General features: G+C 35.5%; 1 protein-coding gene across 6 annotated transcripts in view; it reads right to left on the bottom strand.

Moving 5' to 3' along the window:
• Positions 1-25,391, bottom strand: part of LARP4 (La ribonucleoprotein 4) — a 98,934-nt gene that overhangs the window by 23,781 nt on the left and 49,762 nt on the right. For all 6 annotated transcript variants that reach the window (XM_077170875.1, XM_077170876.1, XM_077170872.1 and 3 more), the window contains 2 exons: positions 13,688-13,798; positions 12,762-12,815 (listed from right to left, as the gene is read on the bottom strand). In XM_077170875.1, coding sequence (XP_077026990.1) covers positions 12,762-12,815; positions 13,688-13,798 — 165 coding nt within the window. The remainder of the gene's footprint in view (positions 1-12,761; positions 12,816-13,687; positions 13,799-25,391) is intronic.

Here is a 25,391-nt window from a genome sequence, read left to right as displayed (position 1 = left end):
TGAATAAGCTTGGGATATGCTTCAAAATAACTTGAAGTAGCGGAAATGGAGGAGACTATAGATGAAATAAGACAAACCATGCTCTACTAATTATTAAAACTGAGTAGTGAATACGCAGGATTTCATTATACTATTTTCTCCACTTTTATGTCATTTTGAAATTTCTTGTAGTAAACGTCCCAGAAAAAGGAAAATATAAAAGAAATGCTCTAAATCTCAGAAAATCTTAGATTATATATTACCTGTGGCTGCTTTTTTTCCTACAACAGAAAAGGTGAGTAGCTGCAACAGAGGCCACATGGCCACCAAGCCTATAATATTTAGTATCTTTATATTTTTTTAAAGAGAAAGTTTGCTGATCCCTGTGATTGAACTAGAACATGAAGTTGTGAGAGGATGAGTAATGAAAAGTTACACAATGTTGTTGGGAATATCAAATGAAATAATATGTGTAAAAGCTTAAAACTACCACTTTTAATAAATGAATGAAAATAAATGACCCTTGCAGCTATTGGACATAAATCTCTGTCCCTTCAAAATAAGTCATAGCTATTCAAATGATAAGAAATCAGTTATGGCCAAATTGGAAAAATCCTAAAAATCTAAAACTGACTTTAACATTACCAAAGGAATTTAATGAACTACAATTAATTTGAACCTTAAAAACGATGTAAACAGGATTAGTTTCCTTTTTCCACATGCTATAATCCTTTTTTATATAATACATATAATATCATGGATGTCTTTCCATGTATAATCTTTTTTCCTTTTTAACAGCTTTACATATTACACGATATGTTACAGACCATAATTTCTTTAGCCAATTCTGTACTTGGTAAAAACAACTTCAGTTTTAAAAATATTTATATGGAGAAATGATCTTGATGATGAATATGCAACTAAGTGATGATATTGTGAATTACTGATTATATATGTAGAATGGAATGATCAAAAGTTAGGAATGTTTGCGTTTGATGTTTTTTGGTATTTAAAAAAATTAAAAAATTAAAAAAATATATTTATATGGAGAACTTAAACTTATTTAAATGCAGGCATAATTTATGACAGTTTTTAAGATTTTCAAGAGCTTATTTTCATTTCTGGATTAAATTATAACAGTGATACGAGGAGTAATAAAATCAAATCAAAGATTTGAATTAATAATTCACAGAAAGCTGTGTAAGTTCAACTAAATTTTTTTTTTTTTTTTTTTACATGGGCAGGTACTGGGAATCGAGCCGGGTCCTCTGGGATGGCAGATGAGCATTCTTGCCTGCTGAGCCACCGTGGCCCTCAACTAAATTTTAAAAGATTCTACTCTAAAACTATATAAACTTTCCAACTATGATGATTATAACTGCAAAAATTTATATTCCAGACACAAAAAAGGAAAATACATGCTATAAATTTTGCTGTAAAACCCAAAGCAAAATACACAGAAATCAAATTATATTTAAAGAATATTCCATGCCTGAGTTAGTTTATTCCAGATATGCAACGATGATTCAAATGATTCAGATGAGTACTTTCACACTCAACTAGTAAAATAATTTGTTCTACTAATAGGTCAAAAGGCAACCACCAAAAGGCAATGTGGTGAGGCACAATGATCCTTGGTCAAAACAATAAACCCTAAAGTAGAAACATAAAGTTACAGTTATTTGCAGATGACATAACTATATTATAGAAACCTTAAAAAAGCTGTAAAACTATCAGAAACAACAAATGCAAGATGGGTAGAGAAATAATGTACATCAACAACTTAAAAAAAAAATAGCTTAAATAGAAATTACAAATAACTAAAAAACACAACAGATCTCATATCAAGCAGTAAACAAAAACATAAAATACAGAACTAAACTTAATATGAAATAAGATTTATGCAAAGCCCTGCTGTTTATGGCGGCAGTGTTCGTGATTCACAATGGATGGAGGTGGTCTAAGGGTACAACGACTGAGGAATCGAAGGGGAAAATATGGTGTAAACATATAACAGACTACTGACCAACCGCAAGAAGGAATAGAGTTGTGAGGCATGCAATTAGGTGAATGAACCTTAAGGACTGTATGTTGAATGAAATGTCAGAACACAAATATTATTATACCTTACTTATACAGACTATAATATAAAAATTTGGTGAAATGAAGTAGAGAGTATAGGTTATAAGACTGGGGCCTATTGTAAATTTTTACAGAAGTGACATATATTTAGGAGTTGTAACGTTATTTATAAATTCTGAGATACTGCGCTGCTTGTATATAACCTGGTCATTTCCAGAAACTTCAGATATTTATGTGACACTTGAGACTCTCTCTGGCAACATGGGATGCATGGAATGAGCTAGGACCCGGCATCAAGGGACTGAGAAAGGCTTCTTGACCAAAAGGGGGAAGAGAAAAATGAGACAATAAAGTCTCAATGGCTGAGAGATTTCAGAGAGGTTATATGCTAGAAGCTATTCTTATACATTACACAAATATCCCTTTTTAGTTTATGGTATATTGGAGTGGCTAGAAGTACGTACATGAAACTGAGGAGCTGTGTTCCAGTAGTCTTGAATCTTGAAAACAATTGTATAAAGACATAACTTTTACAATGTTACTGTGTGATTGTGAAAACCTTGTGTCTAATACTCCTTTTATCTAGGGTACGGATGGATGAGTAAAAAGGTATGGATAATAAATAAATAATGGGGGGAAGGGGTGAAATAAATTGGGTAGATGGAAATACTAGTGGTCAATGAGAGGGAGGATAAGGGGTACAGGATATATGAGTTTTTTCTTTTTTCTTTTTATTTCTTTTTCTGGAGTGACGCAAATGTTCTAAAAAAGGATCATGGTGATGAATACACAACTATGTGATGATCTTGTGAGCCACTGGTTGTATGACGTATGGAGTGTTTGTGTGTGAAGATTTGTCGATAAAAATATTGAAGAAAAACATTCCTAAGGCATAAGAATAAAAGAAACTGAATAAGAGATCGATGCATCCTGCTCTATAGTAGAAAATTTCAATACTGTAAAGATGAGTCTTCTAAAATCAAGTTTTATTTTTAAGAGTATTGTTGTACAATAACATGATTCTAGTTTTTAAACTGTAAAGCAAATAGATTGAATAATTATCTGAAGCCCATGTCTAGAGAAAAAGGGAAAAAGCAGAGAAATAATTAAAAAAAAAAAAAGAAAACAATTAATGCATAGGTGTGACATGAAAATGGGGATGTGATGGGCTAGAGACCAGAAGAGAAAACAACACATAAATAAGTAGACAATATTAATGTTCTGGTGCCTAGGTTCTTAAATTGGAGATATAGTTGGTATCCTTTATACTACTATATATTTTAGTTTACTTGTTCAAAAGCAGTATTTTGAAAAAATGTTCATAGGCTTCATAAGACTGCCAAAAAGTCCAAGAAGAAAAAAGTTAGGAAAGTAGCGATTATCTGTCTCCATTAACAAGGGGCCAAAATGAGACAGGAGATAAATCCTTTCCTAAAGCAGGGAGTGAGAAAAGAGACATCCTCACCATTTCATAAAACTGTACTTACAAGCACTGGGGGAAAAAAAAAACACTTGCCAACAGAAGGAGACTATAAGAAGCGTGTCTGTTTTAGCCTAGAACAGTGGAAGCCTTCCTTGAAAATGTGGAAAAAAGGACCTGGTCTTGAGAGTATAGTTTCTTTACTTGAATTGTCTGAGAACTCCCAAGCTGAGAAAATTAATATGAAAAGTATTTCAGGTTGGTTAATATTCCTACCTCTCTGGAAATAACCTGCCCTTACTTCAGGCACTGATGTCCAACCTAACAAGTTTATAATTCAAAAATTTTACCCAGAAAGAAATACTCCACTATGAGTAGAGAAAAAATGTAACTGAAAACCTCAAAGAACTAGAGACAATTGAAGTATCAGAGACAGAGGAGAAAGGGTTATAAAAGAAGGAATGGACTACATGAGAAAAAATAAATAACTAAAAATAAAAAAAGGGCAGAATTTTAAAAAGAATCAAATAGCATTTCTAAAAATGAAATACTGTCTCTGAAATTTAAAAATGAATTAATGGGGCAGGCCCCAGTGGCTCAGCAGGCAGAGTTCTCACCTGCCATGCCAGAGACCCAGGTTCAATTCCCGATGCCTGTCCATACAAAATAAATAAATAAATAATAAATAATTTAATTAACAGTTTAAAAGATTACACTGGGCAAAATAAGAATTAATGGTTGCCAGTAAATTAAATGCCAGATTAAAAGACAACATTCCTAAAAAGGAAGACAACATAATCCAGATTCCATGAGAGGTACAATATATAAGATTCAGCATACAATAAAAAATTACTGGATATATGAGGTAGTTAATGTGGCACATTAATCAAGAAACAGACTCCAAGATGATCCAAATGTTAGAAACAGCAAAGATTCTAAACCAGGTACTATAAATAAATATGTTCATAGATTTAAAGGAAAGTATGTTTTTCTTTAAATAAGGTTAACACATGGGGAAATCTCAGCAGAGAGAGGGAAACTATTAAAAAATGAAAAGGAGATTCTAGAACTCAAAGACATAATGCCTGAAATGAAAAAAATTCACTGTATCTTATCAGGAGACTAGATGCAGCAAAAGAAAGGGTCAGCCACCTTGAAGACTAATCCAAATCCAATTAAAAAAAACAAAAGGGAAAAGTGACTGAAGAAATAGGGACAGAATCTCAGCAACATCAAATAGTCTACATAAGTGTCATCAGAATTCCAAAAAGAGGAGAGAAAGTGGGGCAGAAAAAAATATTTGAAAAATGAGTTACTGATGTTGCCAAATGCAAAATCTCAATATTATAAAGATGAGTCTTCTAAATCAAGTTTTATTTTTAAGAGTATTGTTGTACAATAACATAATTCTAGTTGTAAAGCAAATAGAGTGAATGATTATCTGAAGCCCATATCTGGAGAAAAAGGGGAAAAAGCAGAGAAATAATTAAAAAAAAAGAAAAGAAAACTATTACTGTATAGGTATGACATGGAAATGGGAGTGTGATGGGCTGGAGACCAGAAAAGAGAAAAAGCATGTAAATAAGTAGATAATATTAATGCTCTGTTGCTTAGGTTCTTAAACTGGATATATAATTGGTTTCCTTTGTAGTACTATATATGCATATTTTAGTTTACTTATTTAAGAGCAGTATTGTGGTAAAAAAAACAGTCCACAGACCAAAGGATTTCAGTTCTCTCCCCCTCACTGCCACCAAAAAAAGCAAGACAAATAAAAAGAAAAACATACCTAGGTGTACTATAGTCAATCTACCGAAAACCAAAGACAAAACAAAATATCTTCAAAGTAGGCAGAGAAAAGTGACACATTATAATATACACAGAAGAACAACCTGAATGATAGCTAACATCTAATCAGAAACAACAGAGACCAGAAGACAATGGAATGATATCTGAAAAGAATGAAAAAAAATATTAGAATTATCAATCCAGAATTCTATATCCACAGAAAATACTCATAAAATCTGAATGTGAAATACAAAACACTTTTAGATAAGGAAAAACTAAGAGAATTCCTCACAGGTAAACAGGCACTATGAGAAATACTAAAGGAAGCTCTTTGGACTGAACTGAAAAAACGCAAGGTAGGAACTGATCGAAACTACATAATAAAACAAGAAACAATTTACTTTAGCTCATACAATGAAACTTCCATTGGACTCTGTGAGAGGCATATTCAGGTGAAAGGCTGCAACAAGGACCCTTGACCTTGGATGTCCACAGCATAATAGCCAGAGCTCTTCCAAATTATCATGGGTAACTTCAGTAATTTTAGAATCATGACCAGCATTAATTTTCCAATTTGGCACAAAGGTAGTCTATATTATACAACACTACAGCATCTTACTAGGTTTCATAATTATTTAAATTTCTATGTGAAAAACTTAAGATTATTATGATTCAGTAGAAAACACTAATGTAGCAGCATCCTTTTATAGGATGGCTAAAATCTAAAATAAGAAAACTTCAGGTTTAAATTAATATTTTATCATTTATAGCCATTATTCTATAAAGAAATATTAAAAGAATGTAATTTCTCATAAGATTTTAAATGTATTACCGATAGCAGGGTACTCTGATCATAAAGTACAATTTGAAAATAAGTCTCCAGCAAAAGAAAACACTGTCTTGGGCTAAGACCGGAATTACTAATACTTACGTTAAACTTATATACTTACTAGCTATGATGCAGAAATCAATATATAATTGATTACCTCAAAAAATATGTAATTTTTTATCTCAGCAAGATGATCATGTTAATTATGATGCAAGGAGTGTTTGCTTTTAGTACAATATGCTCCAAGGATTTGGGAAAGGAATTAAAAAGAGATACTCTATTAGGATAGTTACACTGCTACAATGAATGACACATTTTAAAGATTCAAACACAAAAAGCATTGTATTTCTATCACTTAATACTAACAGTCCAGGATAGATATGCCAAGTGGCGAAGGAGGGACTAAGGAGAGATGCTCTGCTGCAAGCATCTGGAGATCCATACCAAGTAACTACCATCTTCGATTCTTTGTCTCTTTAAACTGTGCTATCCACCATCTAACAGAAAGAGAAATAGCATTGAGTAGTATGGTTGGAAAGTTTCAAGGGTCAGACCAGAAAGTAGCATCAATTACTCTGTCTAGATTCTATCATGTAGAACTTAATTATATGGCCACATCTAATTGTAATGGAGGCTACAATGGAATGGGTTTGGCTATGAACACAGGGGAAAAATGTGAAAAGTACTGCTGGACAACTAACAATCATCTCTGCCACCCAGTCAGGGGCATTGCCATATTTATTAAATCTTGTTGAGGAATATTCTAGTGGCTGTCTAAGATTCAGTTTTGAGGATTCTCATTCAGAACTTAAATCCAGAGGTTCACATACATATTTTTTTTTCGGGTTTTTTTTTTTATTAATTAAAAAAAATTAACAACAAACAAAACAATAAGATATCATTCCATTCTACATATATAATCAGTAATTCTTAATATCATCACATAGTTGCATATTCATCATTTCTTAGAACATTTGCATAGATTTAGAAAAAGAAATAAAAGACAACAGAAAAAGAAATAAAACGATAATAGAGAAAAAAAGTTATACATACCATACCTCTTACCCCTCATTTTCATTTACCACTAGCATTTCAAACTAAATTTACTTTAATGTTTGTTCCCCCTATTGTTTATTTTTATCCCATATGTTCTACTCTTTTGTTGATATGGTAGATAAAAGGAGCATCAGACAAAACAACAGTAGTTATTTCTTTTTTTTTTACATGGGCAGGCACCGGGAATCGAACCCACGTCCTCTGGCATGGCACGCAAGCATTCTTGCCTGCTGAGCCACCGTGGCCCCACATACATATTTAAAGAGAATCAGCAAAGCAGAAAAGAGATGCCAGTAAATTATCCAGATGTAGCACCGAGACAGAAAGCTAGGAAAGGCTATAAGGAAAAAAAGAACTGAGCTTTCCCCCACATTCTTAAAAGGAAACAACAACAAAATTGATAAATTACCTACAAAAGAAGAATAATTTTACTCACTGTCCAGATTAAACTGACAGCAACAAAAAAAGACAAAGGATGTAGACTAAACATCAACTTAGAATTTTATGTTTAGCTAAAATGCCATTTAAATTTGAAGTACCTAATTGATAAAGACATTCGAGCACAAAAACAGAATAAACATGATTCTCAGTAAAGGAAATCTTAAAGAACACTCTTTGGTAAGAAACTTTATTTGTTGAAAGAAACATCTAAATGTATATGCTTAAAACAAGAGTGAATGAAAAGGTCCTGAAGATGCATTACATGAAAAATAAGTGGGGCACAGCACATAATCTAACTCAACTTGTCTGGATAGATCATTTAAACAATCCAAACACAGAGAGCTGAGAATAAGAATGAGGGCCTTTAATTCAGTATAGCTTAATGTAATGCTTGGATACATCCCAAAGTATATTAAGATAATAAAAAACTATTGGACAGAATTCTTGAAGGATGGGAGTAAAAATATGGAACTATTAAACTTTACCACTGGGAAAACCCCTGATATGACACCCAACTCAATAGGCCAAGCTCTGAATCTTGAGGCTTGCTCTTGTGAAGCTTATGTATGTAGTGGAGAAGCTTAGCCTACCTACAGGTATGCCTAAGAGTTACTTCCGGAGGATCTCTTTTGTTGTTCAGATGTGGCCTCTCTCTTTAAGCCCAACTCTGCAAGTGAAATTGCTGCTGTAGCCCCTATGTGGAACATGATATCCATGGGTGAGCCTGGCCCCAGCACTGTGGAATCAACAATGTCATTCTGACCAAAAGGGGGAAAAGAAATGTAACAAATAAGATATCAGTGACTGAGAGAGCTCAAATAGAGTTGAGAGGCTGCTATGGAGGTCACTCTTATGCAGGCAACAGTTAGACACTGCTACCTATCAAAGCTTGCCAAACCTCAATCAAAACCATTCCTGCCAATCCTCAAGAACACCTAGGGTGTTATATAAGATTCTACAAAGGTTCCATGCACTTGGGTAACTTTTCAGAAACCTACAACCTTCAGATGGATCCCTGGACCACTTAAGTCCTAAAATTCAGAGGGACCAACCTCTCCAGAATATCGCCTAGTTCCCCCATCCCTTATTGACAGCCCCTTCCAACATGAAAAGGTTAGAATAGGCATAGCCCAAATAACCCTAGAGAGTGGGAGAAACAATCTCGGGGTATGCCCCTATGAAACTTATTCCTGCAAAGGACAAGCTAAGCTCACTAAAAATTAGGCCTAACAGACACTCCCAGAAAACCTCTTTTGTTTCAGATATGGACTCTCTCTCCAAGCCTACTCAGCATGTGAACTCAGTGCCCTCCCCGCTGTGTGGGACATGACTTCCAGGGGTGTCACTCTCCCTTGGCAACATGGGACAGAAAGCCTGGGATAAGCCAGGACCTGCCATCAAGAGATCGAAAAAGCATTTTGACCAAAAGAGGGAAGAGAGAAATGAGACAAAATGAAGTATAAGTGGCTGAGAGATTTCAAACAAAGCCGAGGTTATTCTTATGCACCATATAGATATCCTTTTTTAGTTTATGGTGTACTGGAGTGGCTAGAGGGAAGTACCTGAAACTGTTGAGCTGTGTTCCAGTAGGCTAGATTCTTGAAGACAACTGTATAAAGATATAACGTTTACAATGTGACTGTGTGATTGTGAGAACCTTGTGTCTGATGTTCCTTATATGCAGGGTATGCACAGATGAGTAAAAAGTCTATAAATAAATAAATAAATAATACAAGGGACAAAGGGTAAAATAAGTTGGGTAGATGGAAACACTAGTGGTCAATGAGAGGGAGGGGTGAGGGGTTATGGCATGTATGAGTTTTTTCTTTTTTCTTATTTCCTTTGCTGGAGTGATATAAATGTTCAAAAAAATGATCATGGTGATAAATATACAACTGTGACGATACTGTGAGCCACTGATTGTACAATATGAAATGCTCCTATGTCAAGAATACATGTCTGGGGTGGGCCACGGTGACTCAGCAGGCAAGAATGCTTGCCTGCGATGCCAGAGGACCCGGGTTTGATTCCTGGTGCCCGCCCATGATAAAAAATATATATATATATATATATATGTCTGTATGTTAAGTTTTTACAATAAAAATATATTAAAATTAAAAAAATTTTTTAACCTAATAAAAAATCCCCTAAGACAAAAAGTGGGAGAAAGATCAAAGGCAATGGTGGAGTTATACAGAGAAGGTAGGGTTTAACAAATGAGCATGACTGCTGAATCAATTTACTGATATTTCTTTTAGTCTCCAGTGTCTTAGAGCAGTTAGAAGTAAAAACCTAAAATTGTAGAATTGTAACCCATCCCAAACTCTGAAATCTGTTCTAAAACTAATTGTTTATGATGTGTTTTGAAATTTATTGCTTTTTATATACGTTTTCACAAAAAAAGAAAAAAATAGTCTATCGTGGTGATAACTGCACAGCTATATGATGATATCATGAACCACTGATTATATAGTTTGGGATAATATATATCAATAACAAATAATTTAAAAATTGCCTTTCCCCTCAATATTGGTTTCATTTAGCTATCGTGGGAAGCAATCCCACAATAAACAAGTCTCTCTGAAAATAAATAAATAAATGGGGCAGATTAGTGTCTATGGTACATTCACATTCATATAAACTTACACGGAGAGAAAATTCCTAGATGTACCTAGAAAGGACTGCCATCTTTTGTCACCTCTGGGAAAGAGGACTTAAAGCAATTTGAAGAGGAAGGGTTTTACTTCCTATTTTATATGTTTAACTTTCTTACTACATATAGGTATTACTTTTACACTTAAAACTTTAAGAATATAACAGAAATAGTTCTATATGACATTCATTTTGCATTTTATCTATTCTATTGGACACATATAGATAATAAAGGTTAATATTTTCAGTCACAGAAAGTACAGTTAAAGCAGGAAGGAGGAGTCTCTTGATAAAACTGTCAACAAATTAGAAACAGGTAGACAAAGGTTATTCACTTAATGCTTCTGTCCCTCAAGATCACTGATTCTGAATGACAACATTTTAGAAATGGAAAGAATGTATACCACTAAGAAACAGACCTGAATATCAGAGGTAAGAACATGCCCAAGATCCAAGAGCTGGTGGTTGAAAGCAGCACTAAGGCTGGAATATAGGTTTCCTGGCTCCTGAACCTATTTCCAAGTGCTAGATAAGTTGACTTTAATAAATGATATAAAATTTAAAGTGAATTTCCTGGCAAGAACAGTGCTATGTGATGGCTAATCAGAAAAACCATAAAGAAGAAAAACCAAAATGGCAGAGAAAGAAAAGTTACAGTAAAATATTCATTTCAACAAGTACACCTGAGATTCCAGCAAAAGCAGTAAGAGAAAAAGGGGAAATATAAGGAATAACCAAAATGATGATTAATGCAAATGATATGATCTCTGAAGCAGATAATCTAAAAAGACCCAATAAACCATTGGACATAATCAAGGTACTCAGCAAGCTGCTGCATGCAAACACATCTTTGTTTAAAAAGTCATAGCGATATTAAGGAGTGGAATAAAAAAAAAAAAAACTACTTTAAGGAGGTAGTTATGTAACAAAGCAGACCTAAATTAATAGAGATCTATACCACAATGTTACTAAATAAAGTTACTAAAATACTGAACACAGTAGTGTAAAACTCTCAGTTCTCCTCAAAATAACCAATAAATTCAATGCAATCCCATTAAATCCAATGGGGCTTTTGTTGGGTTGCTTGATGGCTCCAGACACTCCAAAATTCACACGGAAAAGTAATAGCTATTCTTACATATTCTTACAATCTTGAAAAAAAAAAAAAGGAACAGGGAGGGAGAACATATATAAGGAGATAAGGATATTATGAAACTACGGTTAATTACAAGTTGTACTGGTCTAGAAGATAGAGATTGATAAAACAGAACACAGAATTCAGAAACAGAGCTGATAGATAATGCATCACAGATAAGCTGGGTGAGGAATGACAGACAACCCAATAAATGGCAGTTAAACAAATGGATTTCCATACATGAAAAAAAGAATCAGATCCCTATCTCAAACCATATTATCAATATAAATTCTAGATGTATCAAATTCTTAAATCTGAAATAAAAAACTTTATAACTATCAGAAAAACTAGGAGAAAGAACATCTTCATAACCTCAAGGGAGAGAGGGGAGATGATAAGGAGAGCATTACAGAAACAGAATGACCAGTTGGGGATTTCCTCAGTTGTAATATACAATCACCTATCATACAGCAATATTAAGATTTAAACACATCAAATTTCAGAACAGTGCCTGACATATAACCGTTTTATATAAATATAAGTTTTTCTCATACTGGGTCTTCTACTTACTAGTTGTGTGCACCTGGGCTGGTTACTCTCATGTTTCATTTTCCTCACCAGTAAAATGGAGGAAAAAAAAAAAAGACTACCTTCTTCATTAGGTTCTTGTAAGTATTAAATGAGTTAATAAATGTTAAGTACTTTGACCACAAACTGATAAAAGCTCAAAAGACTTAGTAAAAATAATGTACTGTAATTGCAAATAATAATGAGAATAATTACATTACAAAAGGAATGAGGAGCACGCCAAACACAGGGGCATGTCTATGATTACATTATAAAATGACAACTCTGACAGGATTGTAAGGGAACAAGTAGAAGGAATATCAAACAGTTAAGCGACTACTCCAAGTGTTCAAGTCTAGATAACAGCAATAATGATGGAAAGAAGTTGCAAAGGCAGAACTTCTGAAAAGGGATAAGACAGGTAAAGATAGTGTCACCAAGGACAAGCCCCAAAGGTTGGATGTAACGTGGTGATGCAGTTAGACTGAGATGAGGTTATAAATACTGAGAATGTTTTCTACCTGTTACTAGAAAATTATTCCTACTGTCTATTTTAAATCTGGAATTATCTTACATGTGAATAGGCATATGAATGAAACATAATGTTATATGAAATTATGCTTTGGGAAAAATTGTACATACAAAGTATTTTGATATCCTATCAACTAACTGTCTCAAGTAGCATGCCATATGAGCCAGTAATTTCTTTCAAATCTTTACTGGTTTTATAGAATATAATGCTGTATTTTTAAAATTCTCAAATAAAAAAACTTAGTTTTTACATTGGCCTCTACTTAACAAAAGTTTCTTACCATGATTGGCTTGCCCTGAAATGTTTTAACTTCTTCTCTTAAATATCTAAAAGCCTGTTAACAAAGCAGAAAGGAACTTTCATTAGTAGTCAAACATTTCAATAAAGCCATCCTTATTCTATCAAGAGAGTTTGGTACTAACAACCACTTCTAAACTAAAAAAATAAAAATTCTGAAGGTCATTCCATTTGCAGGTGAAGGGAGCAATAAATTACAAATTTAAGATCTCAGCTACAATTTACCTTTATTCTAGATTAGCTACTATGGATTACTACGGGCACAAAATGAACAAAATTCTAAACAGACCCTGACATGATTCAATCAGACAACCTTCTAAGATGAAGAAATGTAATAAACATATCACACTCACACAAGGTGTTAATAACTGGGGAATAAGAGGAGAAACTATGGGGGAAGAGGTACATGACAATTCTGTCCTTTCTGTGTTAGTTTTCCATAATCCTAAAACTGCTAAAATTTTTTTTCTTTAAAAAATTAGTGATTTAAAAATTCATAAATATGAGTATTCATAGACATGAGTATTTGTTTTGAAGGAAAATTACTTCTATCTTTACAAAAGTAAAATCATTAAGTCCAAATTCCAAGATAAAACTTAGAAGGGAAGTTACGTTTACTGCATACCTTCTATGTTTCAAAAATACTAACTACTGCATGCACAGCTCCCAATTTCCATGTTAATTTTAAAATTGTTAAATTTTTTTGACAGGAAACAAACTTCTTAAATTGAAATGGAAAAGCTTTAAGAAGATGATCAAAAAAGAAAACAAGCAAAACCAAAAAGCTGATTAAGGTTCTCAAGAGTCTGCATAATATTATTGTAAATACTCATTTTTTCAGTTAAAATACACTGCTGCTTTTATTTTTTAACCACCAAGACTAAATCAAAAGAAAAGTTTTCTTCTTACCTGTTGTGCATCTGTGTCTGACTGGAAAGTGATATACCAATTACTATTGTGTGCAAACTCACAGCTTATCACTTTGGGGCAATTTTCATTTTTGAACAAAGCTTTCACTTCCTGAAAAAAGGAAAAATCTTTTGTTAATGTTAAAAAAGTTATTAACAATGGGTACAGTTTGGTTTATTAGTAAGACTGAGCATCTACCTCTTCGTGTTTTTTTATTTCTTTTATATCTTCACTACCTAATTGTTTCTATCTCCGGCTCTTTTTTCTAGTTAGGCTATGTTCGGAAACAAAGGCATGCATAGTTATAGGTATGATTTAGGGATGAAACTTTTTTCATGATCAGGAAAAATGAAGACTTTCACTCCTAGTGGAAAGTTAAATTTTTCCTTTCAATAAAATCTCTCCAGTCCTTTTTCTACCTAGTTTGCCAGTATCCAAAATAAATGATATGCTCTCCATCAACATTTTATGGATACAACATATTTTCATGCATTTGCATTTAATTCCGGATGTTCTGCTTATATATTAGCCATAGACATGAACTCTGTGCAAAAATACCTTTCCTTTTCCACAGCTGATATAACTGAAAACAGAAACAAATATATGAATTCAGAAAAAGATGTTTACCAAAACCCAGAACCCTAAAACCATTAACACCCTGAAAGAAGCTTATAAAAAAACACAACAACTTGAAGTATTGCAAATAGCCTGTCATTTCCTAAAGTCCCAGAATTCCACTTCTAGATACACTTAAAAGAACTCAAAGAGGAGACTTGGAGAGATATTTGTACACAAGTGTTTATAGCAGCACTATTCACAGTAGCCAAAAGGTGGAAGCAACCCAAACGTTCATCAGCAAATGAACGGATAAACAAAACATGGTATATACACACAAAAGAATATTATTATCCAATACTAAAAGCAAACAGATGAAACTTAAAGACATAAGAAGTGAAATAACTCAGACACAAAAGCACAGATATTATGTGACTCCACTTACATGAAACACCTAGAATATACATATACATGGAGAGGAAGCAGTTTATGGAGGATGGAGGGTGGAGGGAATGGGGAGTTAATGCATAATGGATATAGGGTTTCTGTGTGCGGAAATGGATGGTAGTCCAACCTGGTAAATGTGATTAATTACACTGAATTACACGATTTGTAGAAAAACATATTAGAACAACTAAATCCATAAGTGATTCTGGACTGGCTCTAATACTGGAGAAAATGCCCAAACGGACATTACTGGGACATATGAGTAAATTGGAATGAAGACTAAAAACTTTATATCGTTTTATTTCCTGAACTTGATAATTGTACTTAAGGTGGTTACATAAGTGAATATCCTTGTTCTTAGGAAAAGTACATGGAAGTATTAAGTGTTCAAAGAACTTGAATATATCTCCTTTCAAATTTAACACTGACAAATAATACCCGGACAGGCGGATAGATGGATATACAGAATGATATGGCAAATGTGGCAAAAATGTTAAAAGACAGTGATCTGGGTATCTGAATGGGGAGTATGTTGGAGTACCCTGTATAGATTTTGTATTATTTTTGCATCTGTTCTGTAAATTTAAAATTATTTCAAAATAAGAAGTGGATTAAAAAAAATTGGGAGGAGGGTTCAAGATGATGGCTCACCAAGGTGTAGAATTTAGTAAATAGCCAGGAACAGTACAGAACAACTGCTGGGCCATATCAGTGAATAGACAGACAGCGTTTACCAGTTTGAACAAGCTGGACCAGCTGCGATACCACCCATAACCTAAGTCCCCCAAGCCTCCAAGGCCAGTGCCCCTCCCCCACAGGCTGTTTCTAGAGAGGAAAGGAAAGAGACTCGACTAACAGCAAGGGGCTGAGCTCAACCAAGCTCCAATGGTGAAGTTAAATAACAAATTCTGACTACTAAAAATAGACCTCAGCTCAGCTAAACCTCAAGTAAAAGCTGAGGTTACTGGTTTTGGCCCAGGGCCGAGGGGGCAGGTCTGACAGAAAAAGAAAAAAGAACAATGCAAAATACAGGATCATTTTGGATCAGCACAAAATACCTAAAAGGTCTGGGCTATGAAGAAAAGGAGGGGGCACACAGGACCTGGAGATATAATAAGGAACTTACCAACTCAGGCTCTTGATTGGCAAACTTGAGGAAGTGGGGATGAGACGGGGGAAGGGCTCCTGCCCTGAAAAGGAATTTTTTTTTTTGGCTGTGTTTCTATGGATTGACAGCTCTTAGGATAAAACTGCAAGGCTTCTTAGGCTCCAAGTGCCCCAAACAAGGGCAGAATTCAGTATGAGATGAAGAGGCTGGTCACATGGAAGGAGGTAATTCCCTGGAGGCTGTGCCTTCTCCACGAGAGGGGCAGGGCCCAGTTCAGGTAGAATCCCTCCCTCAAGGAATTCAGACCCCAGGGACTGGAAAACTGAAGCAATTAAAGCCAGCATACAACCTCTCCATGGTCTCAACTATGCACAGGCAGGGAGAGTCTGCTGAAGTTAAAGGTAGGGCATTACTTTATACAGGTGGGGCAGAGAAGTGCCAAATACTGGGCAGGATAGGAAAAACAGAGTCTAGAGGCTTCATAGGAAAGTCTGTCAAACTGCTGGGTTTTACCCTCAGAGAAAACTGATGCAGGTTTGGGGAAATCTGACAGAAGTCTATAATACCTAAGTAGACTATTGTAAGGGAAAAGAAAGGACCATACAAGCAGTGCAAGAAAACAAGAACGGAAAAATTGTGATCTGTTAAATAAAGCCTGTGCTAGAGATTTAGAATAAGCTGAACTGAACGTCAAACAAAAGACAGACAACAAAGCCATCCAGCAAGAAAATCTGGGTAAAAGAATGAAAAAAATCTCTAGAATAAACTAATTAAGGAAATTAAATTCCTAGATGCCAGCAAAAAATAACAAATCATACTAGGAACGTTGAAGATATGACCCAGTTAAAGGAACAAACCAACAACTCAAATTAGATACAGGAGTTGAAACAACCGAGGATGTCCACACAGACATGGAAAGTCTCATCAAAAATCAAATCAATGAATTGAGGGAAGATATAAAGAAGGAAAGGGACAAACAAAAAGAAGATACTGAAAGTCTGAAAAACTAATCACAGAACTTACAGGAATGAAAGGTACAGCAGAAGAGATGAACAAAAAAAACAAACAATGGAAACCTACAATATTAGATTTCAAGAGGCAGAAGACAGGATAAGTTGATTGGAGGATGGGACATCTGAAATCCAACAAGCAAAAGCAAATATAGGGGAAAGAATGGGAAAACATGAGCAGTGAATCAGGGAATTGAATGACAACATGAAGCGCACAAATATATGTGTTGTGGGTGTCCCAGAAGGAGAAGAGAAGGGAAAAAGAGGAGAAAAACTACTGGAAGAAATTATCAATGAAAATTTCTCAACTCATATGAAAGACTTAAAATTACAGCTCCAAGAACTGCAGCATACAATTTCTTCCTGTGGGACCGACAGAGGAGGCGCCCATAACTCGTGGAGTACTTAGACCACGTGCAATTTTTAAAAAAAGAGCAACAAAAGAGACAAAGACAAGACTTCCAGAGAAGATGGTGGCTTAGTAAGACGCGCGGATATTAGTTTCTCCTCGAGGACAACTACTAGGGGAGTAGAAACGATACAGAACAGCTCCCAAAGCCACGAAAGAGATAAAAAAGACAGCATACCCCATCCTGGAACGGCTGGCTGGCTGAGAGAACCCGCTCTGGTGAGATCGCCGAGGGGCGCGGGCTTCACCGGGAGGGGCGGCACGCGGCCAGAGTCACTCCCTTCGCCCTCCCCGGGCCGGCTGGGAGAATTGGACAGGCGGACCCCTCCAATAGCGGCGGCTGGCGCCCACAGCACGCGCGGCCCCCCCGGACCAACTGAGAGATTTGGATCGGAAATCCCCAGGCCGCGGAGAACGGCGACAGGGGGGGCCCCTTGCAAACCCGTGACTCCCCGGGAACGTGCACTCTCCTGGGCGGGCCGCTGTGGCTGGTGCCCTCCTGCCAAGCTTGGTGCCCCGGGTCAACTAGGAAATTCGGACGGGTGCTTGCCCGGGCTGCGGCGGCCAGCGACCCTCCCCGCGTTCGGACCCCGGGCCGGCTGGCACTCTTCCAAGCCGCTTCAGCCAGCGAACCTCCCGGACGGCGAGAGTTTTCCAAAGTTAAAGGACCCACAGCACCTTTTACTGGTGGGACCCGCAGACAAACGTGTGCCATGAGCGCCACCTACTGGGCAGGATAAGAAAAACAGAACCCAGAGATTTCACAGAAAAATCTTACAACCTTGTTGGGTCCGACACCCAGGGAAATCTGACTAAATGCCCAGACGCCAGCAGCAGAAGATAACTGTCCACGCTCAGAAGATTGAGAATATGGCCCAGTCAAAGGGACAAACCAATAGTTCAAATGAGATACAAGAGCTGAGACAACTAATGCTGAATATACGAACAGAAATGGAAAACCTCTTCAAAAATGAAATCAATAAATTGAGAGAGGTCATGAAGAGGACATGGGCTGAACATAAAGAAGAAATAGAAAAACTGAAAAAACAAATCACAGAACTTATGGAAGTGAAGGACAATGTAGAAAAGATGGAAAAAACAATGGATACCTACAATGATAGATTTAAAGAGACAGAAGATAGAATTAGTGATGGAGGATGGAACATCTGAATTCCAAAAACAAACAGAAACTATCGGGAAAAGAATGGAAAAATTTGAACAGGGTATCAGGGAACTCAAGGACAATATGAACCGCACAAAGATACGTGTTGTGGGTGTCCAAGAAGGAGAAGAGAAGGGAAAAGGAGGAGAAAAACTAATGGAAGAAATTATCACTGAAAATTTCCCACCTCTTATGAAAGACCTAAAATTACAAATCCAAGAAGTGCAGCGCACCCCAAAGAGATTAGACCCAAATAGGCGTTCTCCAAGACACTTACTAGTTAGAATGTCAGAGGTCAAAGAGAAAGAGAGGATCTTGAAAGCAGCAAGAGAAAAACAATCCATCACATACAAGGGAAACCCAATAAGACTATGTGTAGATTTCTCAGCAGAAACCATGGAAGCTAGACAGTGGGATGATATATTTAAATTACTAAAAGAGAAAAACTGCCAACCAAGACTCCTATATCCAGCAAAATTATCCTTCAAAAATGAGGGAGAAATTAAAACATTCTCAGACAAAAAGTCACTCAGAGAATTTGTGACCAAGAGACCAGCTCTGCAAGAAATACTAAAGGGAGCACTAGAGTCAGATACAAAAAGACAGAAGAGAGAGGTATGGAGAAGAGTGTAGAAAGAAGGAAAGTCAGATATGATATATATAATACAAAAGGCAAAATGACAGAGGAAAATATTATCCAAACAGAAATAACACTAAATGTCAATGGACTGAATTCCCCAATCAAAAGACATAGATTGGCAGAATGGATTAAAAAACAGGATCCTTCTATATGCTGTCTACAGGAAACACATCTTAGACCCAAAGATAAACATAGGTTGAAAGTGAAAGGTTGGGAAAAGATATTTCATGCAAATAACAACCAGAAAAGAGCAGGAGTGGCTACACTAATATCCAACAAATTAGACTTCAAATGTAAAGCAGTTAAAAGAGACAAAGAAGGACACTATATACTAATAAAAGGAACAATTAAACAAGAAGACATAACAATCATAAATATTTACGCACCGAACCAGAATGCCCCAAAATACGTGAGGAATACACTGCAAACACTGAAAAGGGAAATAGACTCATATACCATAATAGTTGGAGACTTCAATTCCCCACTCTCATCAATGGACAGAACATCTAGACAGAGGATCAATAAAGAAATAGAGAATCTGAATATAACTATAAATGAGCTAGACTTAACAGACATTTATAGGACATTACATCCCACAACAGCAGGATACACCTTTTTCTCAAGTGCTCATGGATCATTCTCAAAGATAGACCATATGCTGGGCCACAAAGCAAGTCTTAACAAATTTAAAAAGATTGAAATCATACACAACACTTTCTCGGATCATAAAGGAATGAAGTTGGAAATCAATAATAGGTGGAGTGCCAGAAAATTCACAAATACGTGGAGGCTCAACAACACACTCCTAAACAATGACTGGGTCAAAGAAGAAATTGCTAGAGAAATTAGCAAATACCTCGAGGTGAATGAAAATGAAAACACAACATATCAAAACTTATGGGACGCAGCAAAGGCAGTGCTAAGAGGGAAATTTATTGCCCTAAATGCCTATATCAGAAAAGAAGAAAAGGCAAAAATTCAGGAATTAACTATCCATTTGGAAGAACTGGAGAAAGAACAGCAAACTAATCCCAAAGCAAGCAAAAGGAAAGAAATAACAAAGATCAGAGCAGAAATAAATGAAATTGAAAACATGAAAAACATAGAGAAAATCAATAAGGCCAGAAGTTGGTTCTATGAGAAAATCAATAAGATTGATGGGCCCTTAGCAAGATTGACAAAAAGAAGAAGAGAGAGGATGCAAATAAATAAGATCAGAAATGGAAGAGGAGACATAACTACTGACCTCACAGAAATAAAGGAGGTAATAACAGGATACTATGAACAACTTTACGCTAATAAATACAACAATTTAGAGGAAATGGACAGGTTCCTGGAAAGATATGAATAACCAACTTTAACTCAAGAAGACATAGATGACCTCAACAAACCAATCACAAGTAAAGAAATTGAATCAGTCATTCAAAAGCTTCCTAAAAAGAAAAGTCCAGGACCAGACGGCTTCACATCTGAATTCTATCAAACATTCCAGAAAGAATTAGAACCAACTCTCCTAAAACTCTTCAAAAAATCGAAGCAGAGGGAAAACTACCCAATTCATTCTATGAAGCCAACATCACCCTCATACCAAAACCAGGCAAAGATATTACAAAAAAAGAAAACTAAAGGCCAATCTCTCTAAAGAATATAGATGCAAAAATCCTCAATAAAATTCTAGCAAATTGTATCCAACAACACATTAAAAGAATTATACATCATGACCAAGTAGGGTTCATCCCAGGTATGCAAGGATGGTTCAACATAAGAAAATCAATTAATGTAATACACCATATCAACAAATCAAAGCAGAAAAATCACATGATCATCTCAATTGATGCGGAGAAGGCTTTTGACAAGATTCAACATCCTTTCCTGTTGAAAACACTTCAAAAGATAGGAATACAAGGGAACTTCCTTAAAATGATAGAGGGAATATATGAAAAACCCACAGCTAATATCATCCTCAATGGGGAAAAACTGAAAACTTACCCCCTAAGATCAGGAACAAGACAAGGATGTCCACTATCACCACTATTATTCAACATTGTGTTGGAGGTTCTAGCCAGAGCAATTAGACAAGAAAAAGAAATACAAGGCATCAAAATTGGAAAGGAAGAAGTAAAACTATCACTGTTTGCAGACGATATGATACTATACGTCGAAAACCCGGGAAAATCCACAACAAAACTACTAGAGCTAATAAATGAGTACAGCAAAGTAGTAGGTAACAAGATCAACATTCAAAAATCTGTAGCATTTCTATACACTAGTAATGAACAAGCTGAGGGGGAAATCAAGAAACGAATCCCATTTACAATTGCAACTAAAAGAATAAAATACCTAGGAATAAATTTAACTAAAGAGACAAAAAACCTATATAAAGAAAACTACAAAAAACTGTTAAAAGAAATCACAGAAGACCTAAATAGATGGAAGGGCATACCGTGTTCATGGATTGGAAGACTAAATATAATTAAGATGTCAATGCTACCTAAATTGATTTACAGATTCAATGCAATACCAATCAAAATCCCAACAACTTATTTTTCAGAAATAGAAAAACCAATAAACAAATTTATCTGGAAGGGCAGGGTGCCCCGAATTGCTAAAAACATCTTGAGGAAAAAAAACGAAGCTGGAGGTCTCACGCTGCCGGACTTTAAGGCATATTATGAAGCCACAGTGGTCAAAACAGCATGGTATTGGCATAAAGATAGATATATCAACCAATGGAATCGAATAGAGTGCTCAGATATAGACCCTCTCATCCATGGACATTTGATCTTTGATAAGGCAGTCAAGCCAACTCACCTGGGACAGAACAGTCTCTTCAATAAATGGTGCCTAGAGAACTGGATATCCAAATGCAAAAGAATGAAAGAGCACCCGTATCTCACACCCTATACAAAAGTTAACTCAAATGGATCAAAGATCTAAACATTAGGTCTAAGACCATAAAACAGTTAGAGGAAAATGTTGGGAGATATCTTATCAATCTTACAATTGGAGGCGGTTTTATGGACCTTAATCCTAAAGAAAGAACACTGAAGAAGGAAATAAATAAATGGGAGCTCCTCAAAATTAAACACTTTTGTGCATCAAAGAACTTCATCAAGAAAGTAGAAAGACAGCCTACACAATGGGAACAATATTTGGAAATGACATATCAGATAAAGTTCTAGTATCCAGAATTTGTAAAGAGATTTTTCAACTCAACAACAAAAAGACAGCCAACCCAATTACAAAATGGGAAAAAGACTTGAACAGACACCTATCAGACGAGGAAATACAAATGGCCAAAAGGCACATGAAGAGATGCTCAATGTCCCTGGCCATTAGAGAAATGCAAATCAAAACCACAATGAGATATCATCTCACACCCACCAGAATGGCCATTATCAACAAAACAGAAAATGACAAGTGCTGGAGAGGATGCAGAGAAAGAGGCACACTTATCCACTGTTGGTGGGAATGTCAAATGGTGCAACCACTGTGGAAGGCAGTTTGGCGGTTCCTCAAAAAGCTGAATATAGAATTGCCATACGACCCAGCAATACCATTGCTGGGAATCTACTCAGAGGACTTAAGGGCAAAGACACAAACGGACATTTGCACACCAATGTTTATAGCAGCGTTATTTACAATTGCAAAGAGATGGAAACAGCCAAAATCTCCATCAACAGAAGAGTGGCTAAACAAACTGTGGTATATACATACGATGGAATATTACGCAGCTTTAAGACAGGATAAACTTATGAAGCATGTAATAACATGGATGGACCTAGAGAACATTATGCTGAGTGAGTCTAGCCAAAAACTAAAGGACAAATACTCTATGGTCCCACTCATGTGAACGGACATTCGAGAATAAATTTGGAATATGTCATTGGTAACAGAGTCCAGCAGGAGGTAGAAACAGGGTAAGATGATGGGCAATTGGAGCTGAAGGGATACAGACTGTGCAACAGGACTAGATACAAAAACTCAAAAATGGACAGCACAATAATACCTAATTGTAAAGTAATCATGTTAAAACACTGAATGAAGCTGCGTCTGAGCTATAAGTTTTTGTTTTGTTTTGTTTTGTTTTTACTATTATTACTTTTATTTTTTTCTCTATATTAACATTCTATATCTTTTTCGGTTGTGTTGCTAGTTCTTCTAAACCGATGCAAATGTACTAAGAAACGATGATCATGCATCTACGTGATGATGTTAAGAATTACTGATTGCATATGTAGAACGGTATGATTTCTAAATGTTGGGTTAATTTCTTTTTTCCGTTAAGTAAAAAAAAAAAAAAAAGAGAAGGGGTAATTGGAGCTGAAGGGATACAGACTATGCAACAGAACTGGATATAAAAAATCAGAAATGGACAGCACAATACTACCTAATTGTAATGCAATTATGTTAAAACATTGAATGAAGCTGCATGTGAGGTATAGGTTTTTTTTTCTCTCTATTATCGTTTTAATTCTTATTCTGTTGTCTTTTTATTTCTTTTTCTAAATCGATGCAAATGTACTAAGAAATGATGAATATGCAACTATGTGATGATATTAAGAATTACTGATTGTACATGTAGAATTGAATGATTTCTAAATGTTTTGTTAATTTTTTTATTAATAAAAAAAGAATGTGTGCACACATTATTCATTATTATAATGAATGTGTTCATTATAATAAAAATATTTTTCAAAAATACTAAAAAAAAAATCTGTAGTGTTTCTATTCACTAGTAATGAGCAATCTGAGGGGGAAGTCAAGAAAAAAAATTCCATTTACAATTGTAACCAAAAGAATAAAATATTTAGGAATACATTTAACTAAGGGTACAAAAGACCTAAACAAAGAAAACTACCAGAAATTGCTAAAAGAAATCACAGAAAAGCTAAATAAATGGAAGGGCATACTGTGTTCATGGTTTGGAAGACTAAATATAGTTAAGATGTCAATTCTACCTAAACTGATTTACAGATTCAGGGTAATATCAACTAAAATCCAAAAACATACTTTTCAGAAATAGAAAATCCAATAACCAAATTTATCTGGAATGGCAGGGTGCCCAAATACCTAAAAATATACTGAGAAAGAAAAATGAAGTTGGAGGTCTCACACTACCTGACTTTAAGGTGTATTACGAAGCTACAGTAGTCAAAACAGCCTGGTGCTGACGTAAAGATAGATATACTCATGAATGGAATCCAACAGATTGTTCAGATGTAGACCCTCTCATCTATGGACAATTGATCTTTAATAAGACAGTCAAGCCAATTTACCTGGGAGAGAATAGTCTTTTAACAAATGGTGCCTGGAGAACTGGATATTCACATGCAAAAGAATGAAAGAGGATCAATATCTCACACCCTATACAAAAATTAACTCAAAATGAATGAAAAACCTAAACATTAGATCTAAGACCATAAAACTGTTAGAAGAAAATGTAGAAAAATATCTTATAATAGGAGGTGGTTTCCTAGACCTTACACCCAAAGCATGAATACTAAAGAAATATATAAATAAATGGGAACGCCTCAAAATTGAACACTTTTGTGAATCAAAGAACTTCATCAAGAAAGTAAAAAGACAGCCTAAAGAATGGGAGACAATATTTGGAAATGATATATCAGATAAAGGTCTAGTATCCAGAATATATAAAGAGATTGTTCAATCCAACAACAAAAAGACAGACAATCCAATTACAAAATGGGCAGAAGACAAGAACAGACACTTCACAGAAGAGGAAATACAAATGGCCAAAAGCACATGAAAAGAAGCTCAACTTCCTGGCTATGAGGGAAATGCAAATCAAAACCACAATGAGATATCATCTCAGACCCACTAGAATGGCCATTATCAATAAAATAGGAAATGACAAGTACTAGAGAGGATGTGGAGAAAGACAAACACTTATCTATTGTTGGTGGGAATGCCAAATGGTACTACCGCTGTGGAAGGCAGTTTGTCAGTTCCTCAGGAAGCTACGTATAGAATTGCCATATGATCCAGCAATACCATTGCTCGGTGTCAATTTGGAGGACATGAGGTTAAGGAAACAAATGGACATTTGCACACCAATGTTTATAGCAGCATTATTTACAACTGCCAAGAGATGGAAACAGCCAAAGAGTCGATCAACAGACGTGTGGATAAACTAGCTGTGGTATATACATACAACGGAATACAACGTAGCTGTAAGACAGAATAAAGTCATGAAGCACGTAACAATATGAATGGATCTTGAGGACATTATGCTGAGTGAGATTAACCAGAAACAAAAGGACAAATACTGTATGGTCTCACTGATATGAACTAACATTAATGAATGAATTTGGAGAATTTCAGTTAAGAACAGAGGTCATGAGGACAGAAA

This window comes from Tamandua tetradactyla, chromosome 7 (genome assembly GCF_023851605.1).
Source record: "Tamandua tetradactyla isolate mTamTet1 chromosome 7, mTamTet1.pri, whole genome shotgun sequence".
In the NCBI taxonomy this organism is placed as follows: Eukaryota; Metazoa; Chordata; class Mammalia; order Pilosa; family Myrmecophagidae; genus Tamandua; species Tamandua tetradactyla.
The sequence above is the reverse complement of the archived record's forward strand: the minus strand, read 5'-3'. Positions and strand labels throughout refer to the sequence as shown.